The sequence below is a fragment of the Convolutriloba macropyga genome, chromosome 13, assembly GCF_964194025.1.
Source record: "Convolutriloba macropyga chromosome 13, txConMacr16.3, whole genome shotgun sequence".
NCBI lineage: Eukaryota > Metazoa > Xenacoelomorpha > Acoela > Convolutidae > Convolutriloba > Convolutriloba macropyga.
This window is the reverse complement of record NC_134480.1, coordinates 36,233,659-36,249,738: the sequence shown is the minus strand read 5'-3', so window position 1 is coordinate 36,249,738 and position 16,080 is coordinate 36,233,659. Positions and strand designations below refer to the sequence as shown.

The 16,080-nt window shown below is 40.0% G+C and overlaps 1 protein-coding gene across 3 annotated transcripts in view; it reads right to left on the bottom strand.

Annotated features, from left to right (window-relative positions):
- LOC142352094 (uncharacterized) overlaps positions 1-16,080 on the bottom strand; it is a 103,368-nt gene that overhangs the window by 49,820 nt on the left and 37,468 nt on the right. For all 3 annotated transcript variants that reach the window (XM_075404462.1, XM_075404463.1, XM_075404464.1), the window contains exons 3-4: positions 10,366-10,583; positions 8,338-8,546 (exon numbers count right to left, since the gene is read on the bottom strand). In XM_075404462.1, coding sequence (XP_075260577.1) covers positions 8,338-8,546; positions 10,366-10,583 — 427 coding nt within the window. The remainder of the gene's footprint in view (positions 1-8,337; positions 8,547-10,365; positions 10,584-16,080) is intronic.

Sequence of the window (16,080 nt, the reverse complement as noted above, 5' to 3'; positions counted from 1 at the left end):
GCCTCCATTAGCTGCTCTCAAAACCCTTCAATTAGAGTGAAACCCTTCCAGTGATTTTGCTCATACGATCCTGGCCGTATTCACTCCTTTGCGAAAATCAATGACAGAAAAGGTTGATAATCCATTCAATGAAAATAATGAGGGAAAGTCAAATAGGAAACGATACGCTACTTCGTGACTTATGTAAGCAGAAAAACGTGATCAAAAGGAACAACGAAATTTAAAAAAAACAGCAGCAAGTTTTCGGGAAACTACTCAAAGAGTCCTTTCTGTCAAGAAAACAGTCATTTCGAAAAAGTAGTACCTAATTAAAGCGACTAATAAATCTTTCTAAAATGAGGCAACAAATGAAAAAAATTAGCCAAAAAAACCAATAGATCAAAAAAATAGAAAAATTCTATTAATTCTTTAGATAATACTAGTATACCTAAGAACATTTTTTCCTATGCAATTGAAATCATCAAACTATCCACACGGCAATCGGCGAGCCATGACAGCCTCAAAGCATATTCTATTGTCTAAAAACTGAAAAGTTTTTATTGTCTAAAAAGTTTCCATTTTCTCAACAAAAACACTGTCTCAAACCACAAAAAAAACTAACCGTCTGGTCACCAAAAAAAACTCCAAAAGCTTCAAAAAAGCTTAGAGCCCTTCATTTCCAACTGAATGCGATAAAACAAAACAATGGCAAAAAAATTGCTAAATTAGCATAAAAATAGCAAAATAGCTGAAAAACGTCAGAAATACTATTAAACTCGGATAACTCATATTAAATTTAAGAACAATTGGAATAAATTTTAGAAAAAATGGAAGCGGGCAATAAATTCCGTAGTTTTTTAAAAAATAAAAATCGAAACTCGCCTCTATGGGCTACAAAATGTCGTCTCGCATTTATTATCCCCCATTTTGAAAAAAATGGATTAATAATCCAGTGGAAGAAAGAGTCCACGGAGTGGTATTATTGAATGTTAACCAGCAATTGCTTTTGCTCTCCAAGTAACTTTTGATTGTTCAATTTGATGCAAATTGGTTTTCCTAAGTTATGTTGAATCTTTGCTTTCAAGCTGGATTTGATTTAAGCAAATTGTGGTTTAATTATCTACAGCTCTAGTAGTGATCCCGTTCCCATATGAAGGTGAAAACAGTTCTCGTTAAAATAAATGACTTTCGTAACAACATTCGAAATATAGGTGACTTATTCGTGCAAAAAAACAGATTTTCCACATACCAAGTAGAAAAATCAGAACGTTTGTATCACTTCGAGCATTTACGGGTTAAGAGCAAATAATTAAAAACCATGACGCAAAAAAACTCAATCTATGAAAAAAAATTCTGCTGTCGTTTTGAAACCTATATAATCAGCCATGCAACCAAAGTAAAAAAAAAGATTACGTCAATCATTTGTATTATTGCATCTAAGGTAAAATGTAAAAAAAGAGTCAATAAAAGAAAAAATAAATTAAATATTGTTCTGCGTTCTGCAAATGCATAACGCTGCTTCCATCTTTGACCATAGATGTTTTCCACAGAAATTTTTTGGGATTGGATATTTCTTAAAAAAATCATATCTCATCAAAAACCCTTCTACAGTAACTCCTTTGTGTAAATATTATACTTTGAGAGGGCTATCAAGCATGTCTTCATTTTGTGCGAAAGATCGATAACACAATACAATTTGTTGAATTTCAGTGTTTTGAACGTTTTTTTTTTATTTTCAGGGAAAACCTGTTTTCTATTTTTAAATATAACCACTCTTATCCTGAAAATTGAAATTCAGAAAGTCCATTATGTAAACCAACTACTTTGCAAGGACTTTTTATGATACCACTCGCGTTCTCTTGGGATTAAAATTTAGGGGGTTTAAAATGACAGAAAGGAAACAGGACAGCATTGAGTTCCCTCGTAATTACATGAGGCCCTACCAAAAAAAATTGATGCTTGGCTTGTGGCATCATTCCCAATTCAGTGCATGAATGAGTAAAACAAGTAATGCAAAAATACCTCTGCTGGTTTCTCACGCACGACCGGTTTCTTTGGTCGGCTTTCAGACTGATTTCCGGGAGTTTCTGAATCCTTGATCTTGGATCCAGTCGCAGGTTTTGATCCCTTAGCAGGTACAGCCTGCCATTCTGGTCTGGTCTGGTCTCGGGTAATCACCCCGTTGGGGTCCCCCTATGTCGTCTGGTACAGCTCACGATGTGTTTGGCTATGTTTGTGGCTGATTTCTGTTCTTGGCATATCGGGCACGTCTTTGTCTTCGGGACATATTTGGTTGGGCTTGTCGTTCCTTGGCATTTCTTTTGGCGATTTTTCAGACTTGCTTTCTGATTGAATTCGGCCGCACATCGAACACATTTATGCACAACTCTGGATCCTCGGTGCATCTTTTTGATGTGATTGGCTAATCCAGCTCTGGATTTGCAGATCTTCTTGCAGTGGGGACATTCCGTTGCTTCTTCTTCTCTGGTAACTTCTTCTGATCTTTTCAGCGGAGAGCCCACGTATCCATTTTCTTTGGATTCTTCCCACTGTTCAATGTGAGTGACTCTCTCTTTGATCATTAGCTTCCATAACTTCCTGTCCCTGGCTTGGTCTTCTACATGCAATGGATCCCACCCTGCTTCTCTGGTGAGTTTCATCCAGTATCTGGGGGTGCAACGATATTTCTTTTTTGGTTTGGGCGTCTCTTCCAACTTGCTCAGCCAACCGAAAGCGATTCGTCTTGTCTTTCTTTCTTCTGGCAGGCGGATGACATGTCCCATTCGTTCTAAGCTTCTGCGCTCAATCTTAGCTCTGACTGATTTTATCATCAACTCTTTTCTTACGTTCCACATGTTTTTCTTCTTCTTTTCCATTTCCTTTAGTGGGGGTTGTGTCTTCCCGCTCCACACATATCGGTAGCACTTGTCTACTTTCTTCTGAAGCCGGTTTATTTCTCCGATAGACCAGGTTCTGACGCTGCAGTTGTACAGCATGGCGCTCTCAACAACCGCCTCGATGACACGCGCTTGTGTTTTTTTGTCAATCGGGAATGCTTCAGTCTCCGTTTGACTTTGGACCACGCACCCATACCTCTCTTGACTCGGGTGTTTGTGTCTTCAATTTCACCTATCCAAGTTCCGAGGAATCTCGTTTCTGCTGCACTAGGCTCACCGAGGATGATGTCTTCTTCCTTAGACTCATTCGTCTTCTCTTCGAAGAGACCCATGATTCTCTTGGTTGTGTTCTTTGCGTTCTCCATATAGGTAGGCTGGCAGAGGATTGTTGTGTCATCGGCAAAGAGGACGTTTTTGATTTGGAAAGACTGTGCTTCTTGGTTCTTCTGGTCTCGTCTCTGAGTGATACATGCGCTACCAGGTAGGTAGGTTATTGTCAGGCCATCATCTTCTCGCTCCAGTTCCGCTGCTCGCATGACCACTTGGTGGAAGAGATTGAAAAGTATTGGCGAAGACGGGCATCCCTCACGGAGGCCTCTTTGTGGCGTGAAGGTCGTTGATTCTTGCCAACATTCTTCCTTCGAATCCGTAGCTTTCCAAAATTTTCCACAAAAGCGGGCGACTGACTCGGGGGTAGGCTTTTCGCAGGTCCAACAGACACGCTCGGTCTCTGTCTCCTTCTTTCAGTCTTCTATTGTCCTCGTGGAGCCGGACAGCTATCTGCGCGGCGTCAGCCGTCGACCTGTTTTGATCCCTTAGCAGGTACAGCCTGCCATTCTGGTCTGGTCTGGTCTCGGGTAATCACCCCGTTGGGGTCCCCCTATGTCGTCTGGTACAGCTCGCGATGTGTTTGGCTATGTTTGTGGCTGACTTCTGTTCTTGGCATATCGGGCACGTCTTTGTCTTCGGGACATATTTGGTTGGGCTTGTCGTTCCTTGGCATTTCTTTTGGTGATTTTTCAGACTTGCTTTCTGATTGAATTCGGCCGCACATCGAACACATTTATGCACAACTCTGGATCCTCGGTGCATCTTTTTGATGTGATTGGCTAATCCAGCTCTGGATTTGCAGACCTTCTTGCAGTGGGGACATTCCGTTGCTTCTTCTTCTCTGGTAACTTCTTCTGATCTTTTCAGCGGAGAGCCCACGTATCCATTTTCTTTGGATTCTTCCCACTGTTCAATGTGAGTGACTCTCTCTTTGATCATTAGCTTCCATAACTTCCTGTCCCTGGCTTGGTCTTCTACATGCAATGGATCCCACCCTGCTTCTCTGGTGAGTTTCATCCAGTATCTGGGGGTGCAACGATATTTCTTTTTTGGTTTGGGCGTCTCTTCCAACTTGCTCAGCCAACCGAAAGCGATTCGTCTTGTCTTTCTTTCTTCTGGCAGGCGGATGACATGTCCCAGTCGTTCTAAGCTTCTGCGCTCAATCTTAGCTCTGACTGATTTTATCATCAACTCTTTTCTTACGTTCCACATGTTTTTCTTCTTCTTTTCCATTTCCTTTAGTGGGGGTTGTGTCTTCCCGCTCCACACATCGGTAGCACTTGTCTACTTTCTTCTGAAGCCGGTTTATTTCTCCGATAGACCAGGTTCTGACGCTGCAGTTGTACAGCATGGCGCTCTCAACAACCGCCTCGATGACACGCGCTTGTGTTTTTTTTTGTCAATCGGGAATGCTTCAGTCTCCGTTTGACTTTGGACCACGCACCCATACCTCTCTTGACTCGGGTGTTTGTGTCTTCAATTTCACCTATCCAAGTTCCAAGGAATCTCGTTTCTGCTGCACTAGGCTCACCGAGGATGATGTCTTCTTCCTTAGACTCGTTCGTCTTCTCTTCGAAGAGACCCATGATTCTCTTGGTTGTGTTCTTTGCGTTCTCCATATAGGTAGGCTGGCAGAGGATTGTTGTGTCATCGGCAAAGAGGACGTTTTTGATTTGGAAAGACTGTGCTTCTTGGTTCTTCTGGTCTCGTCTCTGAGTGATACATGCGCTACCAGGTAGGTAGGTTATTGTCAGGCCATCATCTTCTCGCTCCAGTTCCGCTGCTCGCATGACCACTTGGTGGAAGAGATTGAAAAGTATTGGCGAAGACGGGCATCCCTCACGGAGGCCTCTTTGTGGCGTGAAGGTCCTTGATTCTTGCCAACATTCTTCCTTCGAATCCGTAGCTTTCCAAAATTTTCCACAAAAGCGGGCGACTGACTCGGGGGTAGGCTTTTCGCAGGTCCAACAGACACGCTCGGTCTCTGTCTCCTTCTTTCAGTCTTCTATTGTCCTCGTGGAGCCGGACAGCTATCTGCGCGGCGTCAGCCGTCGACCTGTTTTGATCCCTTAGCAGGTACAGCCTGCCATTCTGGTCTGGTCTGGTCTCGGGTAATCACCCCGTTGGGGTCCCCCTATGTCGTCTGGTACAGCTCGCGATGTGTTTGGCTATGTTTGTGGCTGACTTCTGTTCTTGGCATATCGGGCACGTCTTTGTCTTCGGGACATATTTGGTTGGGCTTGTCGTTCCTTGGCATTTCTTTTGGTGATTTTTCAGACTTGCTTTCTGATTGAATTCGGCCGCACATCGAACACATTTATGCACAACTCTGGATCCTCGGTGCATCTTTTTGATGTGATTGGCTAATCCAGCTCTGGATTTGCAGATCTTCTTGCAGTGGGGACATTCCGTTGCTTCTTCTTCTCTGGTAACTTCTTCTGATCTTTTCAGCGGAGAGCCCACGTATCCATTTTCTTTGGATTCTTCCCACTGTTCAATGTGAGTGACTCTCTCTTTGATCATTAGCTTCCATAACTTCCTGTCCCTGGCTTGGTCTTCTACATGCAATGGATCCCACCCTGCTTCTCTGGTGAGTTTCATCCAGTATCTGGGGGTGCAACGATATTTCTTTTTTGGTTTGGGCGTCTCTTCCAACTTGCTCAGCCAATCGAATGCGATTCGTCTTGTCTTTCTTTCTTCTGGCAGGCGGATGACATGTCCCAGTCGTTCTAAGCTTCTGCGCTCAATCTTAGCTCTGACTGATTTTATCATCAACTCTTTTCTTACGTTCCACATGTTTTTCTTCTTCTTTTCCATTTCCTTTAGTGGGGGTTGTGTCTTCCCGCTCCACACATATCGGTAGCACTTGTCTACTTTCTTCTGAAGCCGGTTTATTTCTCCGATAGACCAGGTTCTGACGCTGCAGTTGTACAGCATGGCGCTCTCAACAACCGCCTCGATGACACGCGCTTGTGTTTTTTTTGTCAATCGGGAATGCTTCAGTCTCCGTTTGACTTTGGACCACGCACCCATACCTCTCTTGACTCGGGTGTTTGTGTCTTCAATTTCACCTATCCAAGTTCCGAGGAATCTCGTTTCTGCTGCACTAGGCTCACCGAGGATGATGTCTTCTTCCTTAGACTCGTTTGTCTTCTCTTCGAAGAGACCCATGATTCTCTTGGTTGTGTTCTTTGCGTTCTCCATATAGGTAGGCTGGCAGAGGATTGTTGTGTCATCGGCAAAGAGGACGTTTTTGATTTGGAAAGACTGTGCTTCTTGGTTCTTCTGGTCTCGTCTCTGAGTGATACATGCGCTACCAGGTAGGTAGGTTATTGTCAGGCCATCATCTTCTCGCTCCAGTTCCGCTGCTCGCATGACCACTTGGTGGAAGAGATTGAAAAGTATTGGCGAAGACGGGCATCCCTCACGGAGGCCTCTTTGTGGCGTGAAGGTCCTTGATTCTTGCCAACATTCTTCCTTCGAATCCGTAGCTTTCCAAAATTTTCCACAAAAGCGGGCGACTGACTCGGGGGTAGGCTTTTCGCAGGTCCAACAGACACGCTCGGTCTCTGTCTCCTTCTTTCAGTCTTCTATTGTCCTCGTGGAGCCGGACAGCTATCTGCGCGGCGTCAGCCGTCGACCTGTTTTGATCCCTTAGCAGGTACAGCCTGCCATTCTGGTCTGGTCTGGTCTCGGGTAATCACCCCGTTGGGGTCCCCCTATGTCGTCTGGTACAGCTCGCGATGTGTTTGGCTATGTTTGTGGCTGACTTCTGTTCTTGGCATATCGGGCACGTCTTTGTCTTCGGGACATATTTGGTTGGGCTTGTCGTTCCTTGGCATTTCTTTTGGTGATTTTTCAGACTTGCTTTCTGATTGAATTCGTTATTCAATATTAAATTTTAGAACAATTGGAATAAATTTTAGAAAAAATGGAAGGGGGCAATAAATTCCGTAGTTTTTTAAAAAATAAAAATCGAAACTCGCCTCTATGGGCTACAAAATGTCGTCTCGCATTTATTATCCCCCATTTTGAAAAAAATGGATTAATAATCCAGTGGAAGAAAGAGTCCACGGAGTGGTATTATTGAATGTTAACCAGCAATTGCTTTTGCTCTCCAAGTAACTTTTGATTGTTCAATTTGATGCAAATTGGTTTTCCTAAGTTATGTTGAATCTTTGCTTTCAAGCTGGATTTGATTTAAGCAAATTGTGGTTTAATTATCTACAGCTCTAGTAGTGATCCCGTTCCCATATGAAGGTGAAAACAGTTCTCGTTAAAATAAATGACTTTCGTAACAACATTCGAAATATAGGTGACTTATTCGTGCAAAAAAAAACAGATTTTCCACATACCAAGTAGAAAAATCAGAACGTTTGTATCACTTCGAGCATTTACGGGTTAAGAGCAAATAATTAAAAACCATGACGCAAAAAAACTCAATCTATGAAAAAAAATTCTGCTGTCGTTTTGAAACCTATATAATCAGCCATGCAACCAAAGTAAAAAAAAAAGATTACGTCAATCATTTGTATTATTGCATCTAAGGTAAAATGTAAAAAAAGAGTCAATAAAAGAACAAAAAATAAATTAAATATTGTTCTGCGTTCTGCAAATGCATAACGCTGCTTCCATCTTTGACCATAGATGTTTTCCACAGAAATTTTTTGGGATTGGATATTTCTTAAAAAAATCATATCTCATCAAAAACCCTTCTACAGTAACTCCTTTGTGTAAATATTATACTTTGAGAGGGCTATCAAGCATGTCTTCATTTTGTGCGAAAGATCGATAACACAATACAATTTGTTGAATTTCAGTGTTTTGAACGTTTTTTTTTATTTTCAGGGAAAACCTGTTTTCTATTTTTAAATATAACCACTCTTATCCTGAAAATTGAAATTCAGAAAGTCCATTATGTAAACAAACTACTTTGCAAGGACTTTTTATGATACCACTCGCGTTTTCTTGGGATTAAAATTTAGGGGGTTTAAAATGACAGAAAGGAAACAGGACAGCATTGAGTTCCCTCGTAATTACATGAGGCCCTACCAAAAAAAATTGATGCTTGGCTTGTGGCATCATTCCCAATTCAGTGCATGAATGAGTAAAACAAGTATTGCAAAAATACCTCTGCTGGTTTCTCACGCACGACCGGTTTCTTTGGTCGGCTTTCAGACTGATTTTCGGGAGTTTCTGAATCCTTGATCTTGGATCCAGTCGCAGGTTTTGATCCCTTAGCAGGTACAGCCTGCCATTCGTCTGGATTGAACTCATCTTCGTCATCGACCAGAGGTTTCACGCTCGGCACCTTTGGCTCCATTGGCTGAGTAGCTTTAGCTATAATATACCAGTATCAAATGATCATTTGAAAAATAAAATTCATCCTTTACATAAATACATATTACTTTCAACAAGAGTGGAATTTAACAAAAAAAAGCGAAAAATTTGCAAACAATCCTGAGACGGCTGATATAGCTGTTGCTACCTCTGTTCATAAACCTTTCCGTTACTAAACTCCTTGACTTCTTGCTGGGATAAATATCTGCATTATTGACAAATTTTGAAATCAGCTTTCTAAGTTCCATTGGAATGTATTTTACTTAATATAATTGCAGCAAGTTGTTACTATGAGTAATTTGCTAATTAGTGAATAACACGCATCCAATATCGGGGACGCCTATTGTTTTGCAAACATTTTTGATATATGATATATCGTTTCGAATATTCTTCACAAGGTTCCTTCTATAAAGCCCCTTTAAATAGTTCTATATAACAATGCTTTAAACGAAGTTCACTTTGCTAACATTTATATAGAATTGGTCGCTTCAATTCAAAAGAAAATGAAGTCACCGAACAAAAATTCAGCGGTCAGAAAGACAGAAAACAATTTATGTCCGACCAATTGTTCTCGAACGAAAGGCGAGCGATTGGTGCCCGTAGTAGCTAGCTCAAGCAAGCGGCGGCTAAAAGCGGAGGGATAAAAAGTGGGAAAGGGGGTATAGCTGATAAAATTATAGCTGGTATAGTTGATTTCGAATTATATTTTTGACGTAACAAGACAAAAACTCAAGAACATCAGGACAAAAAAACAAATATAAGACCCTGCAAATCAAGTTTTTTGTTTGGCAGGTATTGGTCTTCTAAGTTTAAGTGCGGTCACCGATCCAAATCGTACAAAAAAACGGTAAATTATAAGTGCAAATTCGTTTTAACTCATATCTTCTAGGCTTATGCTTAGTTAAAATTAAAATTATGTTAAACAAAACTTTTCGGCGCTTTCTACGTAAAATAGAACTTATTTCATTTGAGCAGCGCGTTGTTTTTTCTCGAAAATAGCGTATTGCTCATTTACTTTATAACGGGGGTCAAAGATCATTTTTTAACTATGTATACCAGCCTCCTTAAACACTCCTGAGCGACTTTGGTGAGCCGTACACTTAGAGCCCGATTAAAGCTATAAGAGATGCTCAGACACTTAATAGCCCCAGTTTTTACTAGTTTATACCGTTTAAGAGAACCTAGGGTACGGTTTCAGCGGTCACTAGAACTTCAAGGCAGAGAGCTTAGATTGAACTTAGACTTAAAGGAGACTTTCACTTGTTCAAGTCTAAGTACAATTTTTCAAACTTAGAAATCTACCTTATGACACTTGAATCAAACCACTATAAATAATCGCCTGCTTCGCTATCGAAGACGAGGCGTTTGGTTTATTTCAACTCCTGTATATATATTTTTGAGAGAAAACTTTTCCTTCACTAATCTCCAAAATTGTACTCCAATTGTACTTCAATTTCAAATGAGATTCAACACTTTCGTACCCTATGGTTCTCTAAATACGTCAAAACGAAATCTTTATCGCCACTCGGTCCTCGAGCCCAGTACTCGGACGCAAGCGCCCTTGTGTCAGGTCACTAAGTCCATCGGGCAACTAAGACCTTATTCTTAACATACTTTGAAGACGAGAGTCAGCTTAAATCGCTCAGGCGAGCAAAAGTGTTTTCCAGAAGTTCTAGCTAAGAAGTCGAAACAATGGTCAAGATAAAATTGCGTGTGAAAAGACACGTTTACAGTAATTACTTCAAATTTCGTTCGAAAGCTATTAAAAACAGCGGTTGGCTATAGTGCAGTAAAATCACAATCTGAAATTTTTACTAACCTTTGCTGACAACGGTATCGTTCTTGGATGTCTCTTTCTTCTTCTTTGGAGCTTTGGGTTTGATCTCAGTGACGGGTTTCACAGCCTGTTGCACTTGGAGCATCTCTTCTATAGCAATTGGTGACTCGACCACTTCCTGGATTTTGATTTCATTGGTTCCCTTTGTTGCTTCGTCGTCGGTCTTTGCCTTCAGAGACTGCTTAGAAAGATTCTTTGAGCTAAAAAAAAATAGAGAAAGATAAAGTTACGCTGATATATGCCACAAATCACGTTGCTACGTATTTATAGACCCATGCTTGGTTAATTTCTTTCTGGTATAAATATGTGTAAAACAAGCTTGAGTTCAGATCAAAAACAGTCAGCTTAATTCTCGACCATTTTCAGTTTACAGGAAGTTCGATTATGCTTAACGGGGGGATTTACAGAGCAAGAAAATATCATGTATGTGTAGGGGTAACGGCGGTAACTTTCCCTCATTTGGGGAGCTTTCGTTTTGGTATATCAGGGATGGATAACCATTTGGCCTCCCGGTTTAGTGATTGCCATGTCGAGAAGATAGGGTAGTACTTTGTTTTTTGAAACAGTAAAGTTAGTGAATAATGAGTTGTTACTGTAGAACACAGCGAAAAACCTCATTGAAAAATTTTAAATTTTTGGTGTCTTCTGAACTTTTCCCATTTCATCCAGTAGTTTTCGCTGTATGTGAAGACTCACTCACTCTTCCTAAATGCTTGAAGTTTGTGCTTACTTCACGGTACTCAAGAACCGTTAACGATAAAAACAATCACTTCTCCTTGCTTATTATATAGCTAAAGGTAATAAGCTTTCTCATGAAGAGTGGGGTTTCAGAAGTGTTCTGAATAGAGATGCTATGTCAATGTTTTGCGCAATTTGAAACGAAAACTTCGACAGCCTTCTCAAAGTACTCATGAAGTTCCTTGCACATCTTATCAAATTAAATGTCTTATCATCTTATCAGAAAATATCTGCGTAAATTGAAGGAACATATAAAACTTGTGCTCAAGTATTTATCTAATTCAAAGAAAGAATGGGTTGGTGCTATGGTTGCGTTCAGGGTCTATGATTGAACAAAAAGTGAGAACACAGAGTCTAGTTTAAAACTTGAGCGTAAGCACAAAAACAAACATTAGAAAGCCATCCCTCATGATCAAAGGCAGAAGGCACCAGTTTCGTTGCTTTATATTCTCCTAACTACCGATAACCTCAGGCAGAGGAGGCAGCTTCGAAGAAGAGCGGAACTTCTATTTGTTCCAATAACGGAAATGACGTCAGCGGTTCCCTCCGCTAATTTTAGCAGCGATCTGTTTTAGAGCTCTAGTGGCTACAGGTTCCACCCTGCCAGTGCAGGCAAACACTAGCGGGTTAAATGTGCTAAGCTCAACGTCAATCACGTGTTGTTCGTTTTTCGCTTTTTATAGACTCATTTTACTTGTACGCATCCGGCAAACTTTTCGGACAAGACTTTGCCAGTGGGTTGAAGATCTTAACATCGAAAAATGTTTTGTTGAAGGAGTTCTCCCATACAGCTGTGGCTTTGATGTCGAGTCTTGCATCGACGACAGTGATTGCATTACTCGAGGTCTCGCCTTCAAGCGGCTGAAGATGGGACTCGATTTGAACATCTTGGCATGCTTCATCTAGGAGACTGGCAGCAATTCAGTATACGAGACTCATTTAGACAATTCGATAAAGCTTTTTGAGAAGTTAATTTGAAAACTTATTCCTTAGACGAGTTTTCAAGAAAAGGTTTTTGTGTTTTTAATTTCAGATTTGGCTTTCTCTATGACTTCTTGCTGACTTGTTTTAATTCTGCTCAGAACGTCATTGTTCAGGCAGTCTGACATTTGAATTAACCATGCATGAACGCGCGGAAAATCAATGAGCAGTTGAATATTAAATATCCCAAGCGCAGGGTAATGAAATAGCATGTCTCTTCGGTGGTCAGATGATTTCCAGTAATTGATGGCAACATTTTTTTTCGAGTATGTGAGATTCTACTTTATCAAGCAGAAAAGAAGTTTTTGGTGTGGTTCCACGTAGGAATGATAATTTGCTTTGAACTCCTTCGGTCGAACAGGAATATGCATTCTGTGGGATGTTTCTGCACAATTTGGTAGCTTCTTTTTAATTCACAGGAACTTCGTTTCGCGTTGGTCGAAATAATTTAAGCATACTTTATCTGAGCCACGAGCCGAGCCTAAAACACGTGTGCCATCTGTGATTTCAAACTTAGTTTCCTGAAACAGTTCATGCGCTCTTACATTCAGATTTGAATTTAGCTGACAATTCGGAGCGTTTACAACGTATCCAAATGAGGGATCAAGTTAATTTAGATTATCAAACAAGGCAGGATGCAATGAGAGGGAGCCTGCGGCATTACCATTATATGCGTACCATTTTTAAAAAAAACACCTTCTTGGGATAGCAAAGCTTAATGGCAGTGTGCTAACTCTATACAAAACCATTGCCACGGGCCGCATTGAGAATTTCCGTCCTTCGACAGCAACTTTTTTTCAATTAACGTAAAAAGAGCTGGTTAGGGCATAAGAGTTATGGATAGCGTTGAAGATAAAGGGGCAAAATCTGTGAATGTTCTCATGAGCTAATTTTCTATTCAACTGGTTGAATGCATTTCTGCATCGATTAAAACTATAGCTTCTGTTTCCTGTTGCGTGGAAACTGCTCTCAGTTCGTGTATGGCATGACTAGGATCATTAGATTAAGGCACAGACTGTCCACTATTGCTTTCCCAATAACGCGCCTGAGTACTTGACACCTATAGGTCTGATGACTGGACTTTTGTCCAATTGAATAAATGTACACGCAAAATACGGTTTCTGCTATATCTTTCGTAGCGAACCGACGTGCGAATGTGGCAACACCTCCATAAAGGTTGCTTGATGCTTGTCCAAAAGCTTGATGCTTGTCGAAAATCGTCTCAACTCATAAGCAACAAGACCAGAAAGACTATTACTTCCATGCGTTCGGAAAACTGCTCGCTTACTGACTTGACTGTTGATTTCACCAAAGATAACAGAGTGGTGGAGGGAGGCTAAAGAGTTCTCCAGGACAAAATATTTTTCAGTTCTGAGGCTTCAGAGTGTTTTTCGTTCAAGATAAGTTTCCTCCTTTCAATTCACCTGATGCATTTATGCATCGAATAAAACTATAGCTTCTGTTCCTTGTTGCGTGGAACCTGCTCTCAGTTTGTGAATGGCATAACTTGGCTCTTTAGATTAGGGCACATTGTCCACTATTGCTTTCCCAATAACACGCCAGATAATTTGACAACTAGAGGTCTGATGACTGGACTTTTATCCAATTGAATCAATCTACACGCATAATACGGTTTCTGCCATATCTTTCCTAGCAATCCGCCGTGCGAATCTGGCAACGCATTCACAAAAGTTACTTGATGCTTGTCCAAAAGCAGTCGAAAGTCGTCTCCACTCACAAGCAAAAACAACAGAAAGGCCATTACTTGCATGCGTTCGGAAAACTGCTCGCTTGCTGACTTGACTGTTGATTTCACCAAAGATAATAGAGTGGTAGAGGGACGCTGAAGAGTTCTCCAGGACAAAATAATTTTCAGTTCGGGGGCTTCCCGGTGTTTTTCGTTCAAGATAAGATACCTCCTTTCAATTCACCTGATAAAAGCCTAGTGAGTCCAGTTTTTTCTTTCGAGATTTTGAGTTGATAGACTTCTTCAGAGAGCAGCAAAATCTCGCAGTTCATAAAAAGACCAATTCCACGGTTAATAATATTATAACTCAAACTGTCATTTTTCTTGGTCTAATTAAGACGAGGTATTGAAAAATCATGGCACCTAACAGAGGAAATTCTGAACTTTGTTCTCTGCTGCAGGTAGCAGCGTAAGGCACACACACTGGCAGTAACGTATTCAGCGTTCCGATGTACGTTAGAGTTTTCGCGTTCGGCCATGATAGCCATGTTTAGCAATTTAGCGCAAACAAACTCAATTTTCGGTCTTATTATTATTATTATTATTATTATTATTATTATTATTATTATTATTATTATTATTATTATTATTATTATTATTATTATTATTATTATTATTATTATTATTATTATTATTATTATTATTATTATTATTATTATTATTATTATTATTATTATTATTATTATTATTATTATTATTATTATTATTATTATTATTATTATTATTATTATTGCTTCCACAAACGTGAGGGACTGCTCCCGCAAAAATTATATAAATAGATGAATCATACCAGTTTAAGTTTGTTTGTTAAGTTTATTTCGTTTGAGGACCGACATTTTTCGCAGAGACAGATAAATGTTATGGAACACGAATTTTCGATGCTGAAATAAATATTATAGTACTTCCACATCAAGTTTAAGATTCGATTTTTGAGTCCGACTGGTTGAAAGAAATTAACATTTGAATCGATGATATTTGCTCTATATGTGGTTCGATAGAAAAAATTTGACCGCTGAAATTCTTTTTTGATTTCAGGCAACACAAACCGAAAACTTGACCGTCTTTGCACAATATTAATATGCTCGCTGATGTTGAACGCATAATAATTGTTCACCAATTTCGATAGCAAGAGAAGATCTGTTAGCACAATGTAATAGTTGAGAGGTAATAAGTTCAGGGATCTCAGTCGTTCGCAATAATCAAGGTTCGGTAGGATCCATTTCGAAACTTTTTCTTGAGATTTTTCAAGGAGTCGCATGTCAGATTTTGAAGGCATATAACAGTTAGATCCATAGATTAATATTGGAATAAGCGTACTCTTATAAAGATTTAGTTTTGCAGTAACCGTCAGGAGATATGATGTGTTTCTTTTAATTTGGTGGAAGAATTTAATGGCTTTACCAGTCCGCAATTCTACATGTTCCTTCCAAGTGAGGCTGTCGTTCATAGTGATACCAAGGTCCTCCACAGTTCTCGATTGTTCCAGCGACCATTGACCCAAAACCGGACTTAATTTCGACTTGATATTGAAATTTATGTACTGGCATTTCGATAAATTGAAGCTGATGTTATTTTCGTAACTCCAACGCAATATTGAATCTAGATCTTGTTTGATTCCGTGTGCGTTTCCAAGATTTTCATTATATAATAATTTGAGATCGTCAGCAAAAAGAAAGACTTTGGAGTTGAAAACAGTTTCAGGTAAGTCATTAATGAAAATAAGAAAAAGTAGGGGCCCAAGTATTGAGCCCTGAGGTACACCCGAGGTGACCGGCGAATTCTTCGATTTTAGATTTCCAATTTTCACGTATTGCAGTCTGTCGCTCAGGTAACTCTTTAAAATCTCGAACAGCTTGCCACCTATTCCAATGCAATTGATCTTACGTAAAAGTATTCCATGATCAATTTGGTCGAAAGCTTTGGAAAAGTCAAAGAGAAGTGAGCTATTTTCTCGACTGTTCTCAGAACAGAATTTGTATATCTTATCTAAGTAGGTTATCATTTGAAGAATAACTTATCTTCTTTCACGAAAACCGTACTGTGAGTCAGTTATGAGTCCTTTGAAAAAATTTACAATTGAGCCATACAACAATCTTTCTAGAACTTTCGAGACAATGCATAATAGTGTTAGAACTGACAAACCCACTGCATCGAACATGCTGGTAACTGGTGCATACATAGTACCAGACAACTCCCCCTTTGAGGCGCCGACTACATATTGTGCAGTGGCT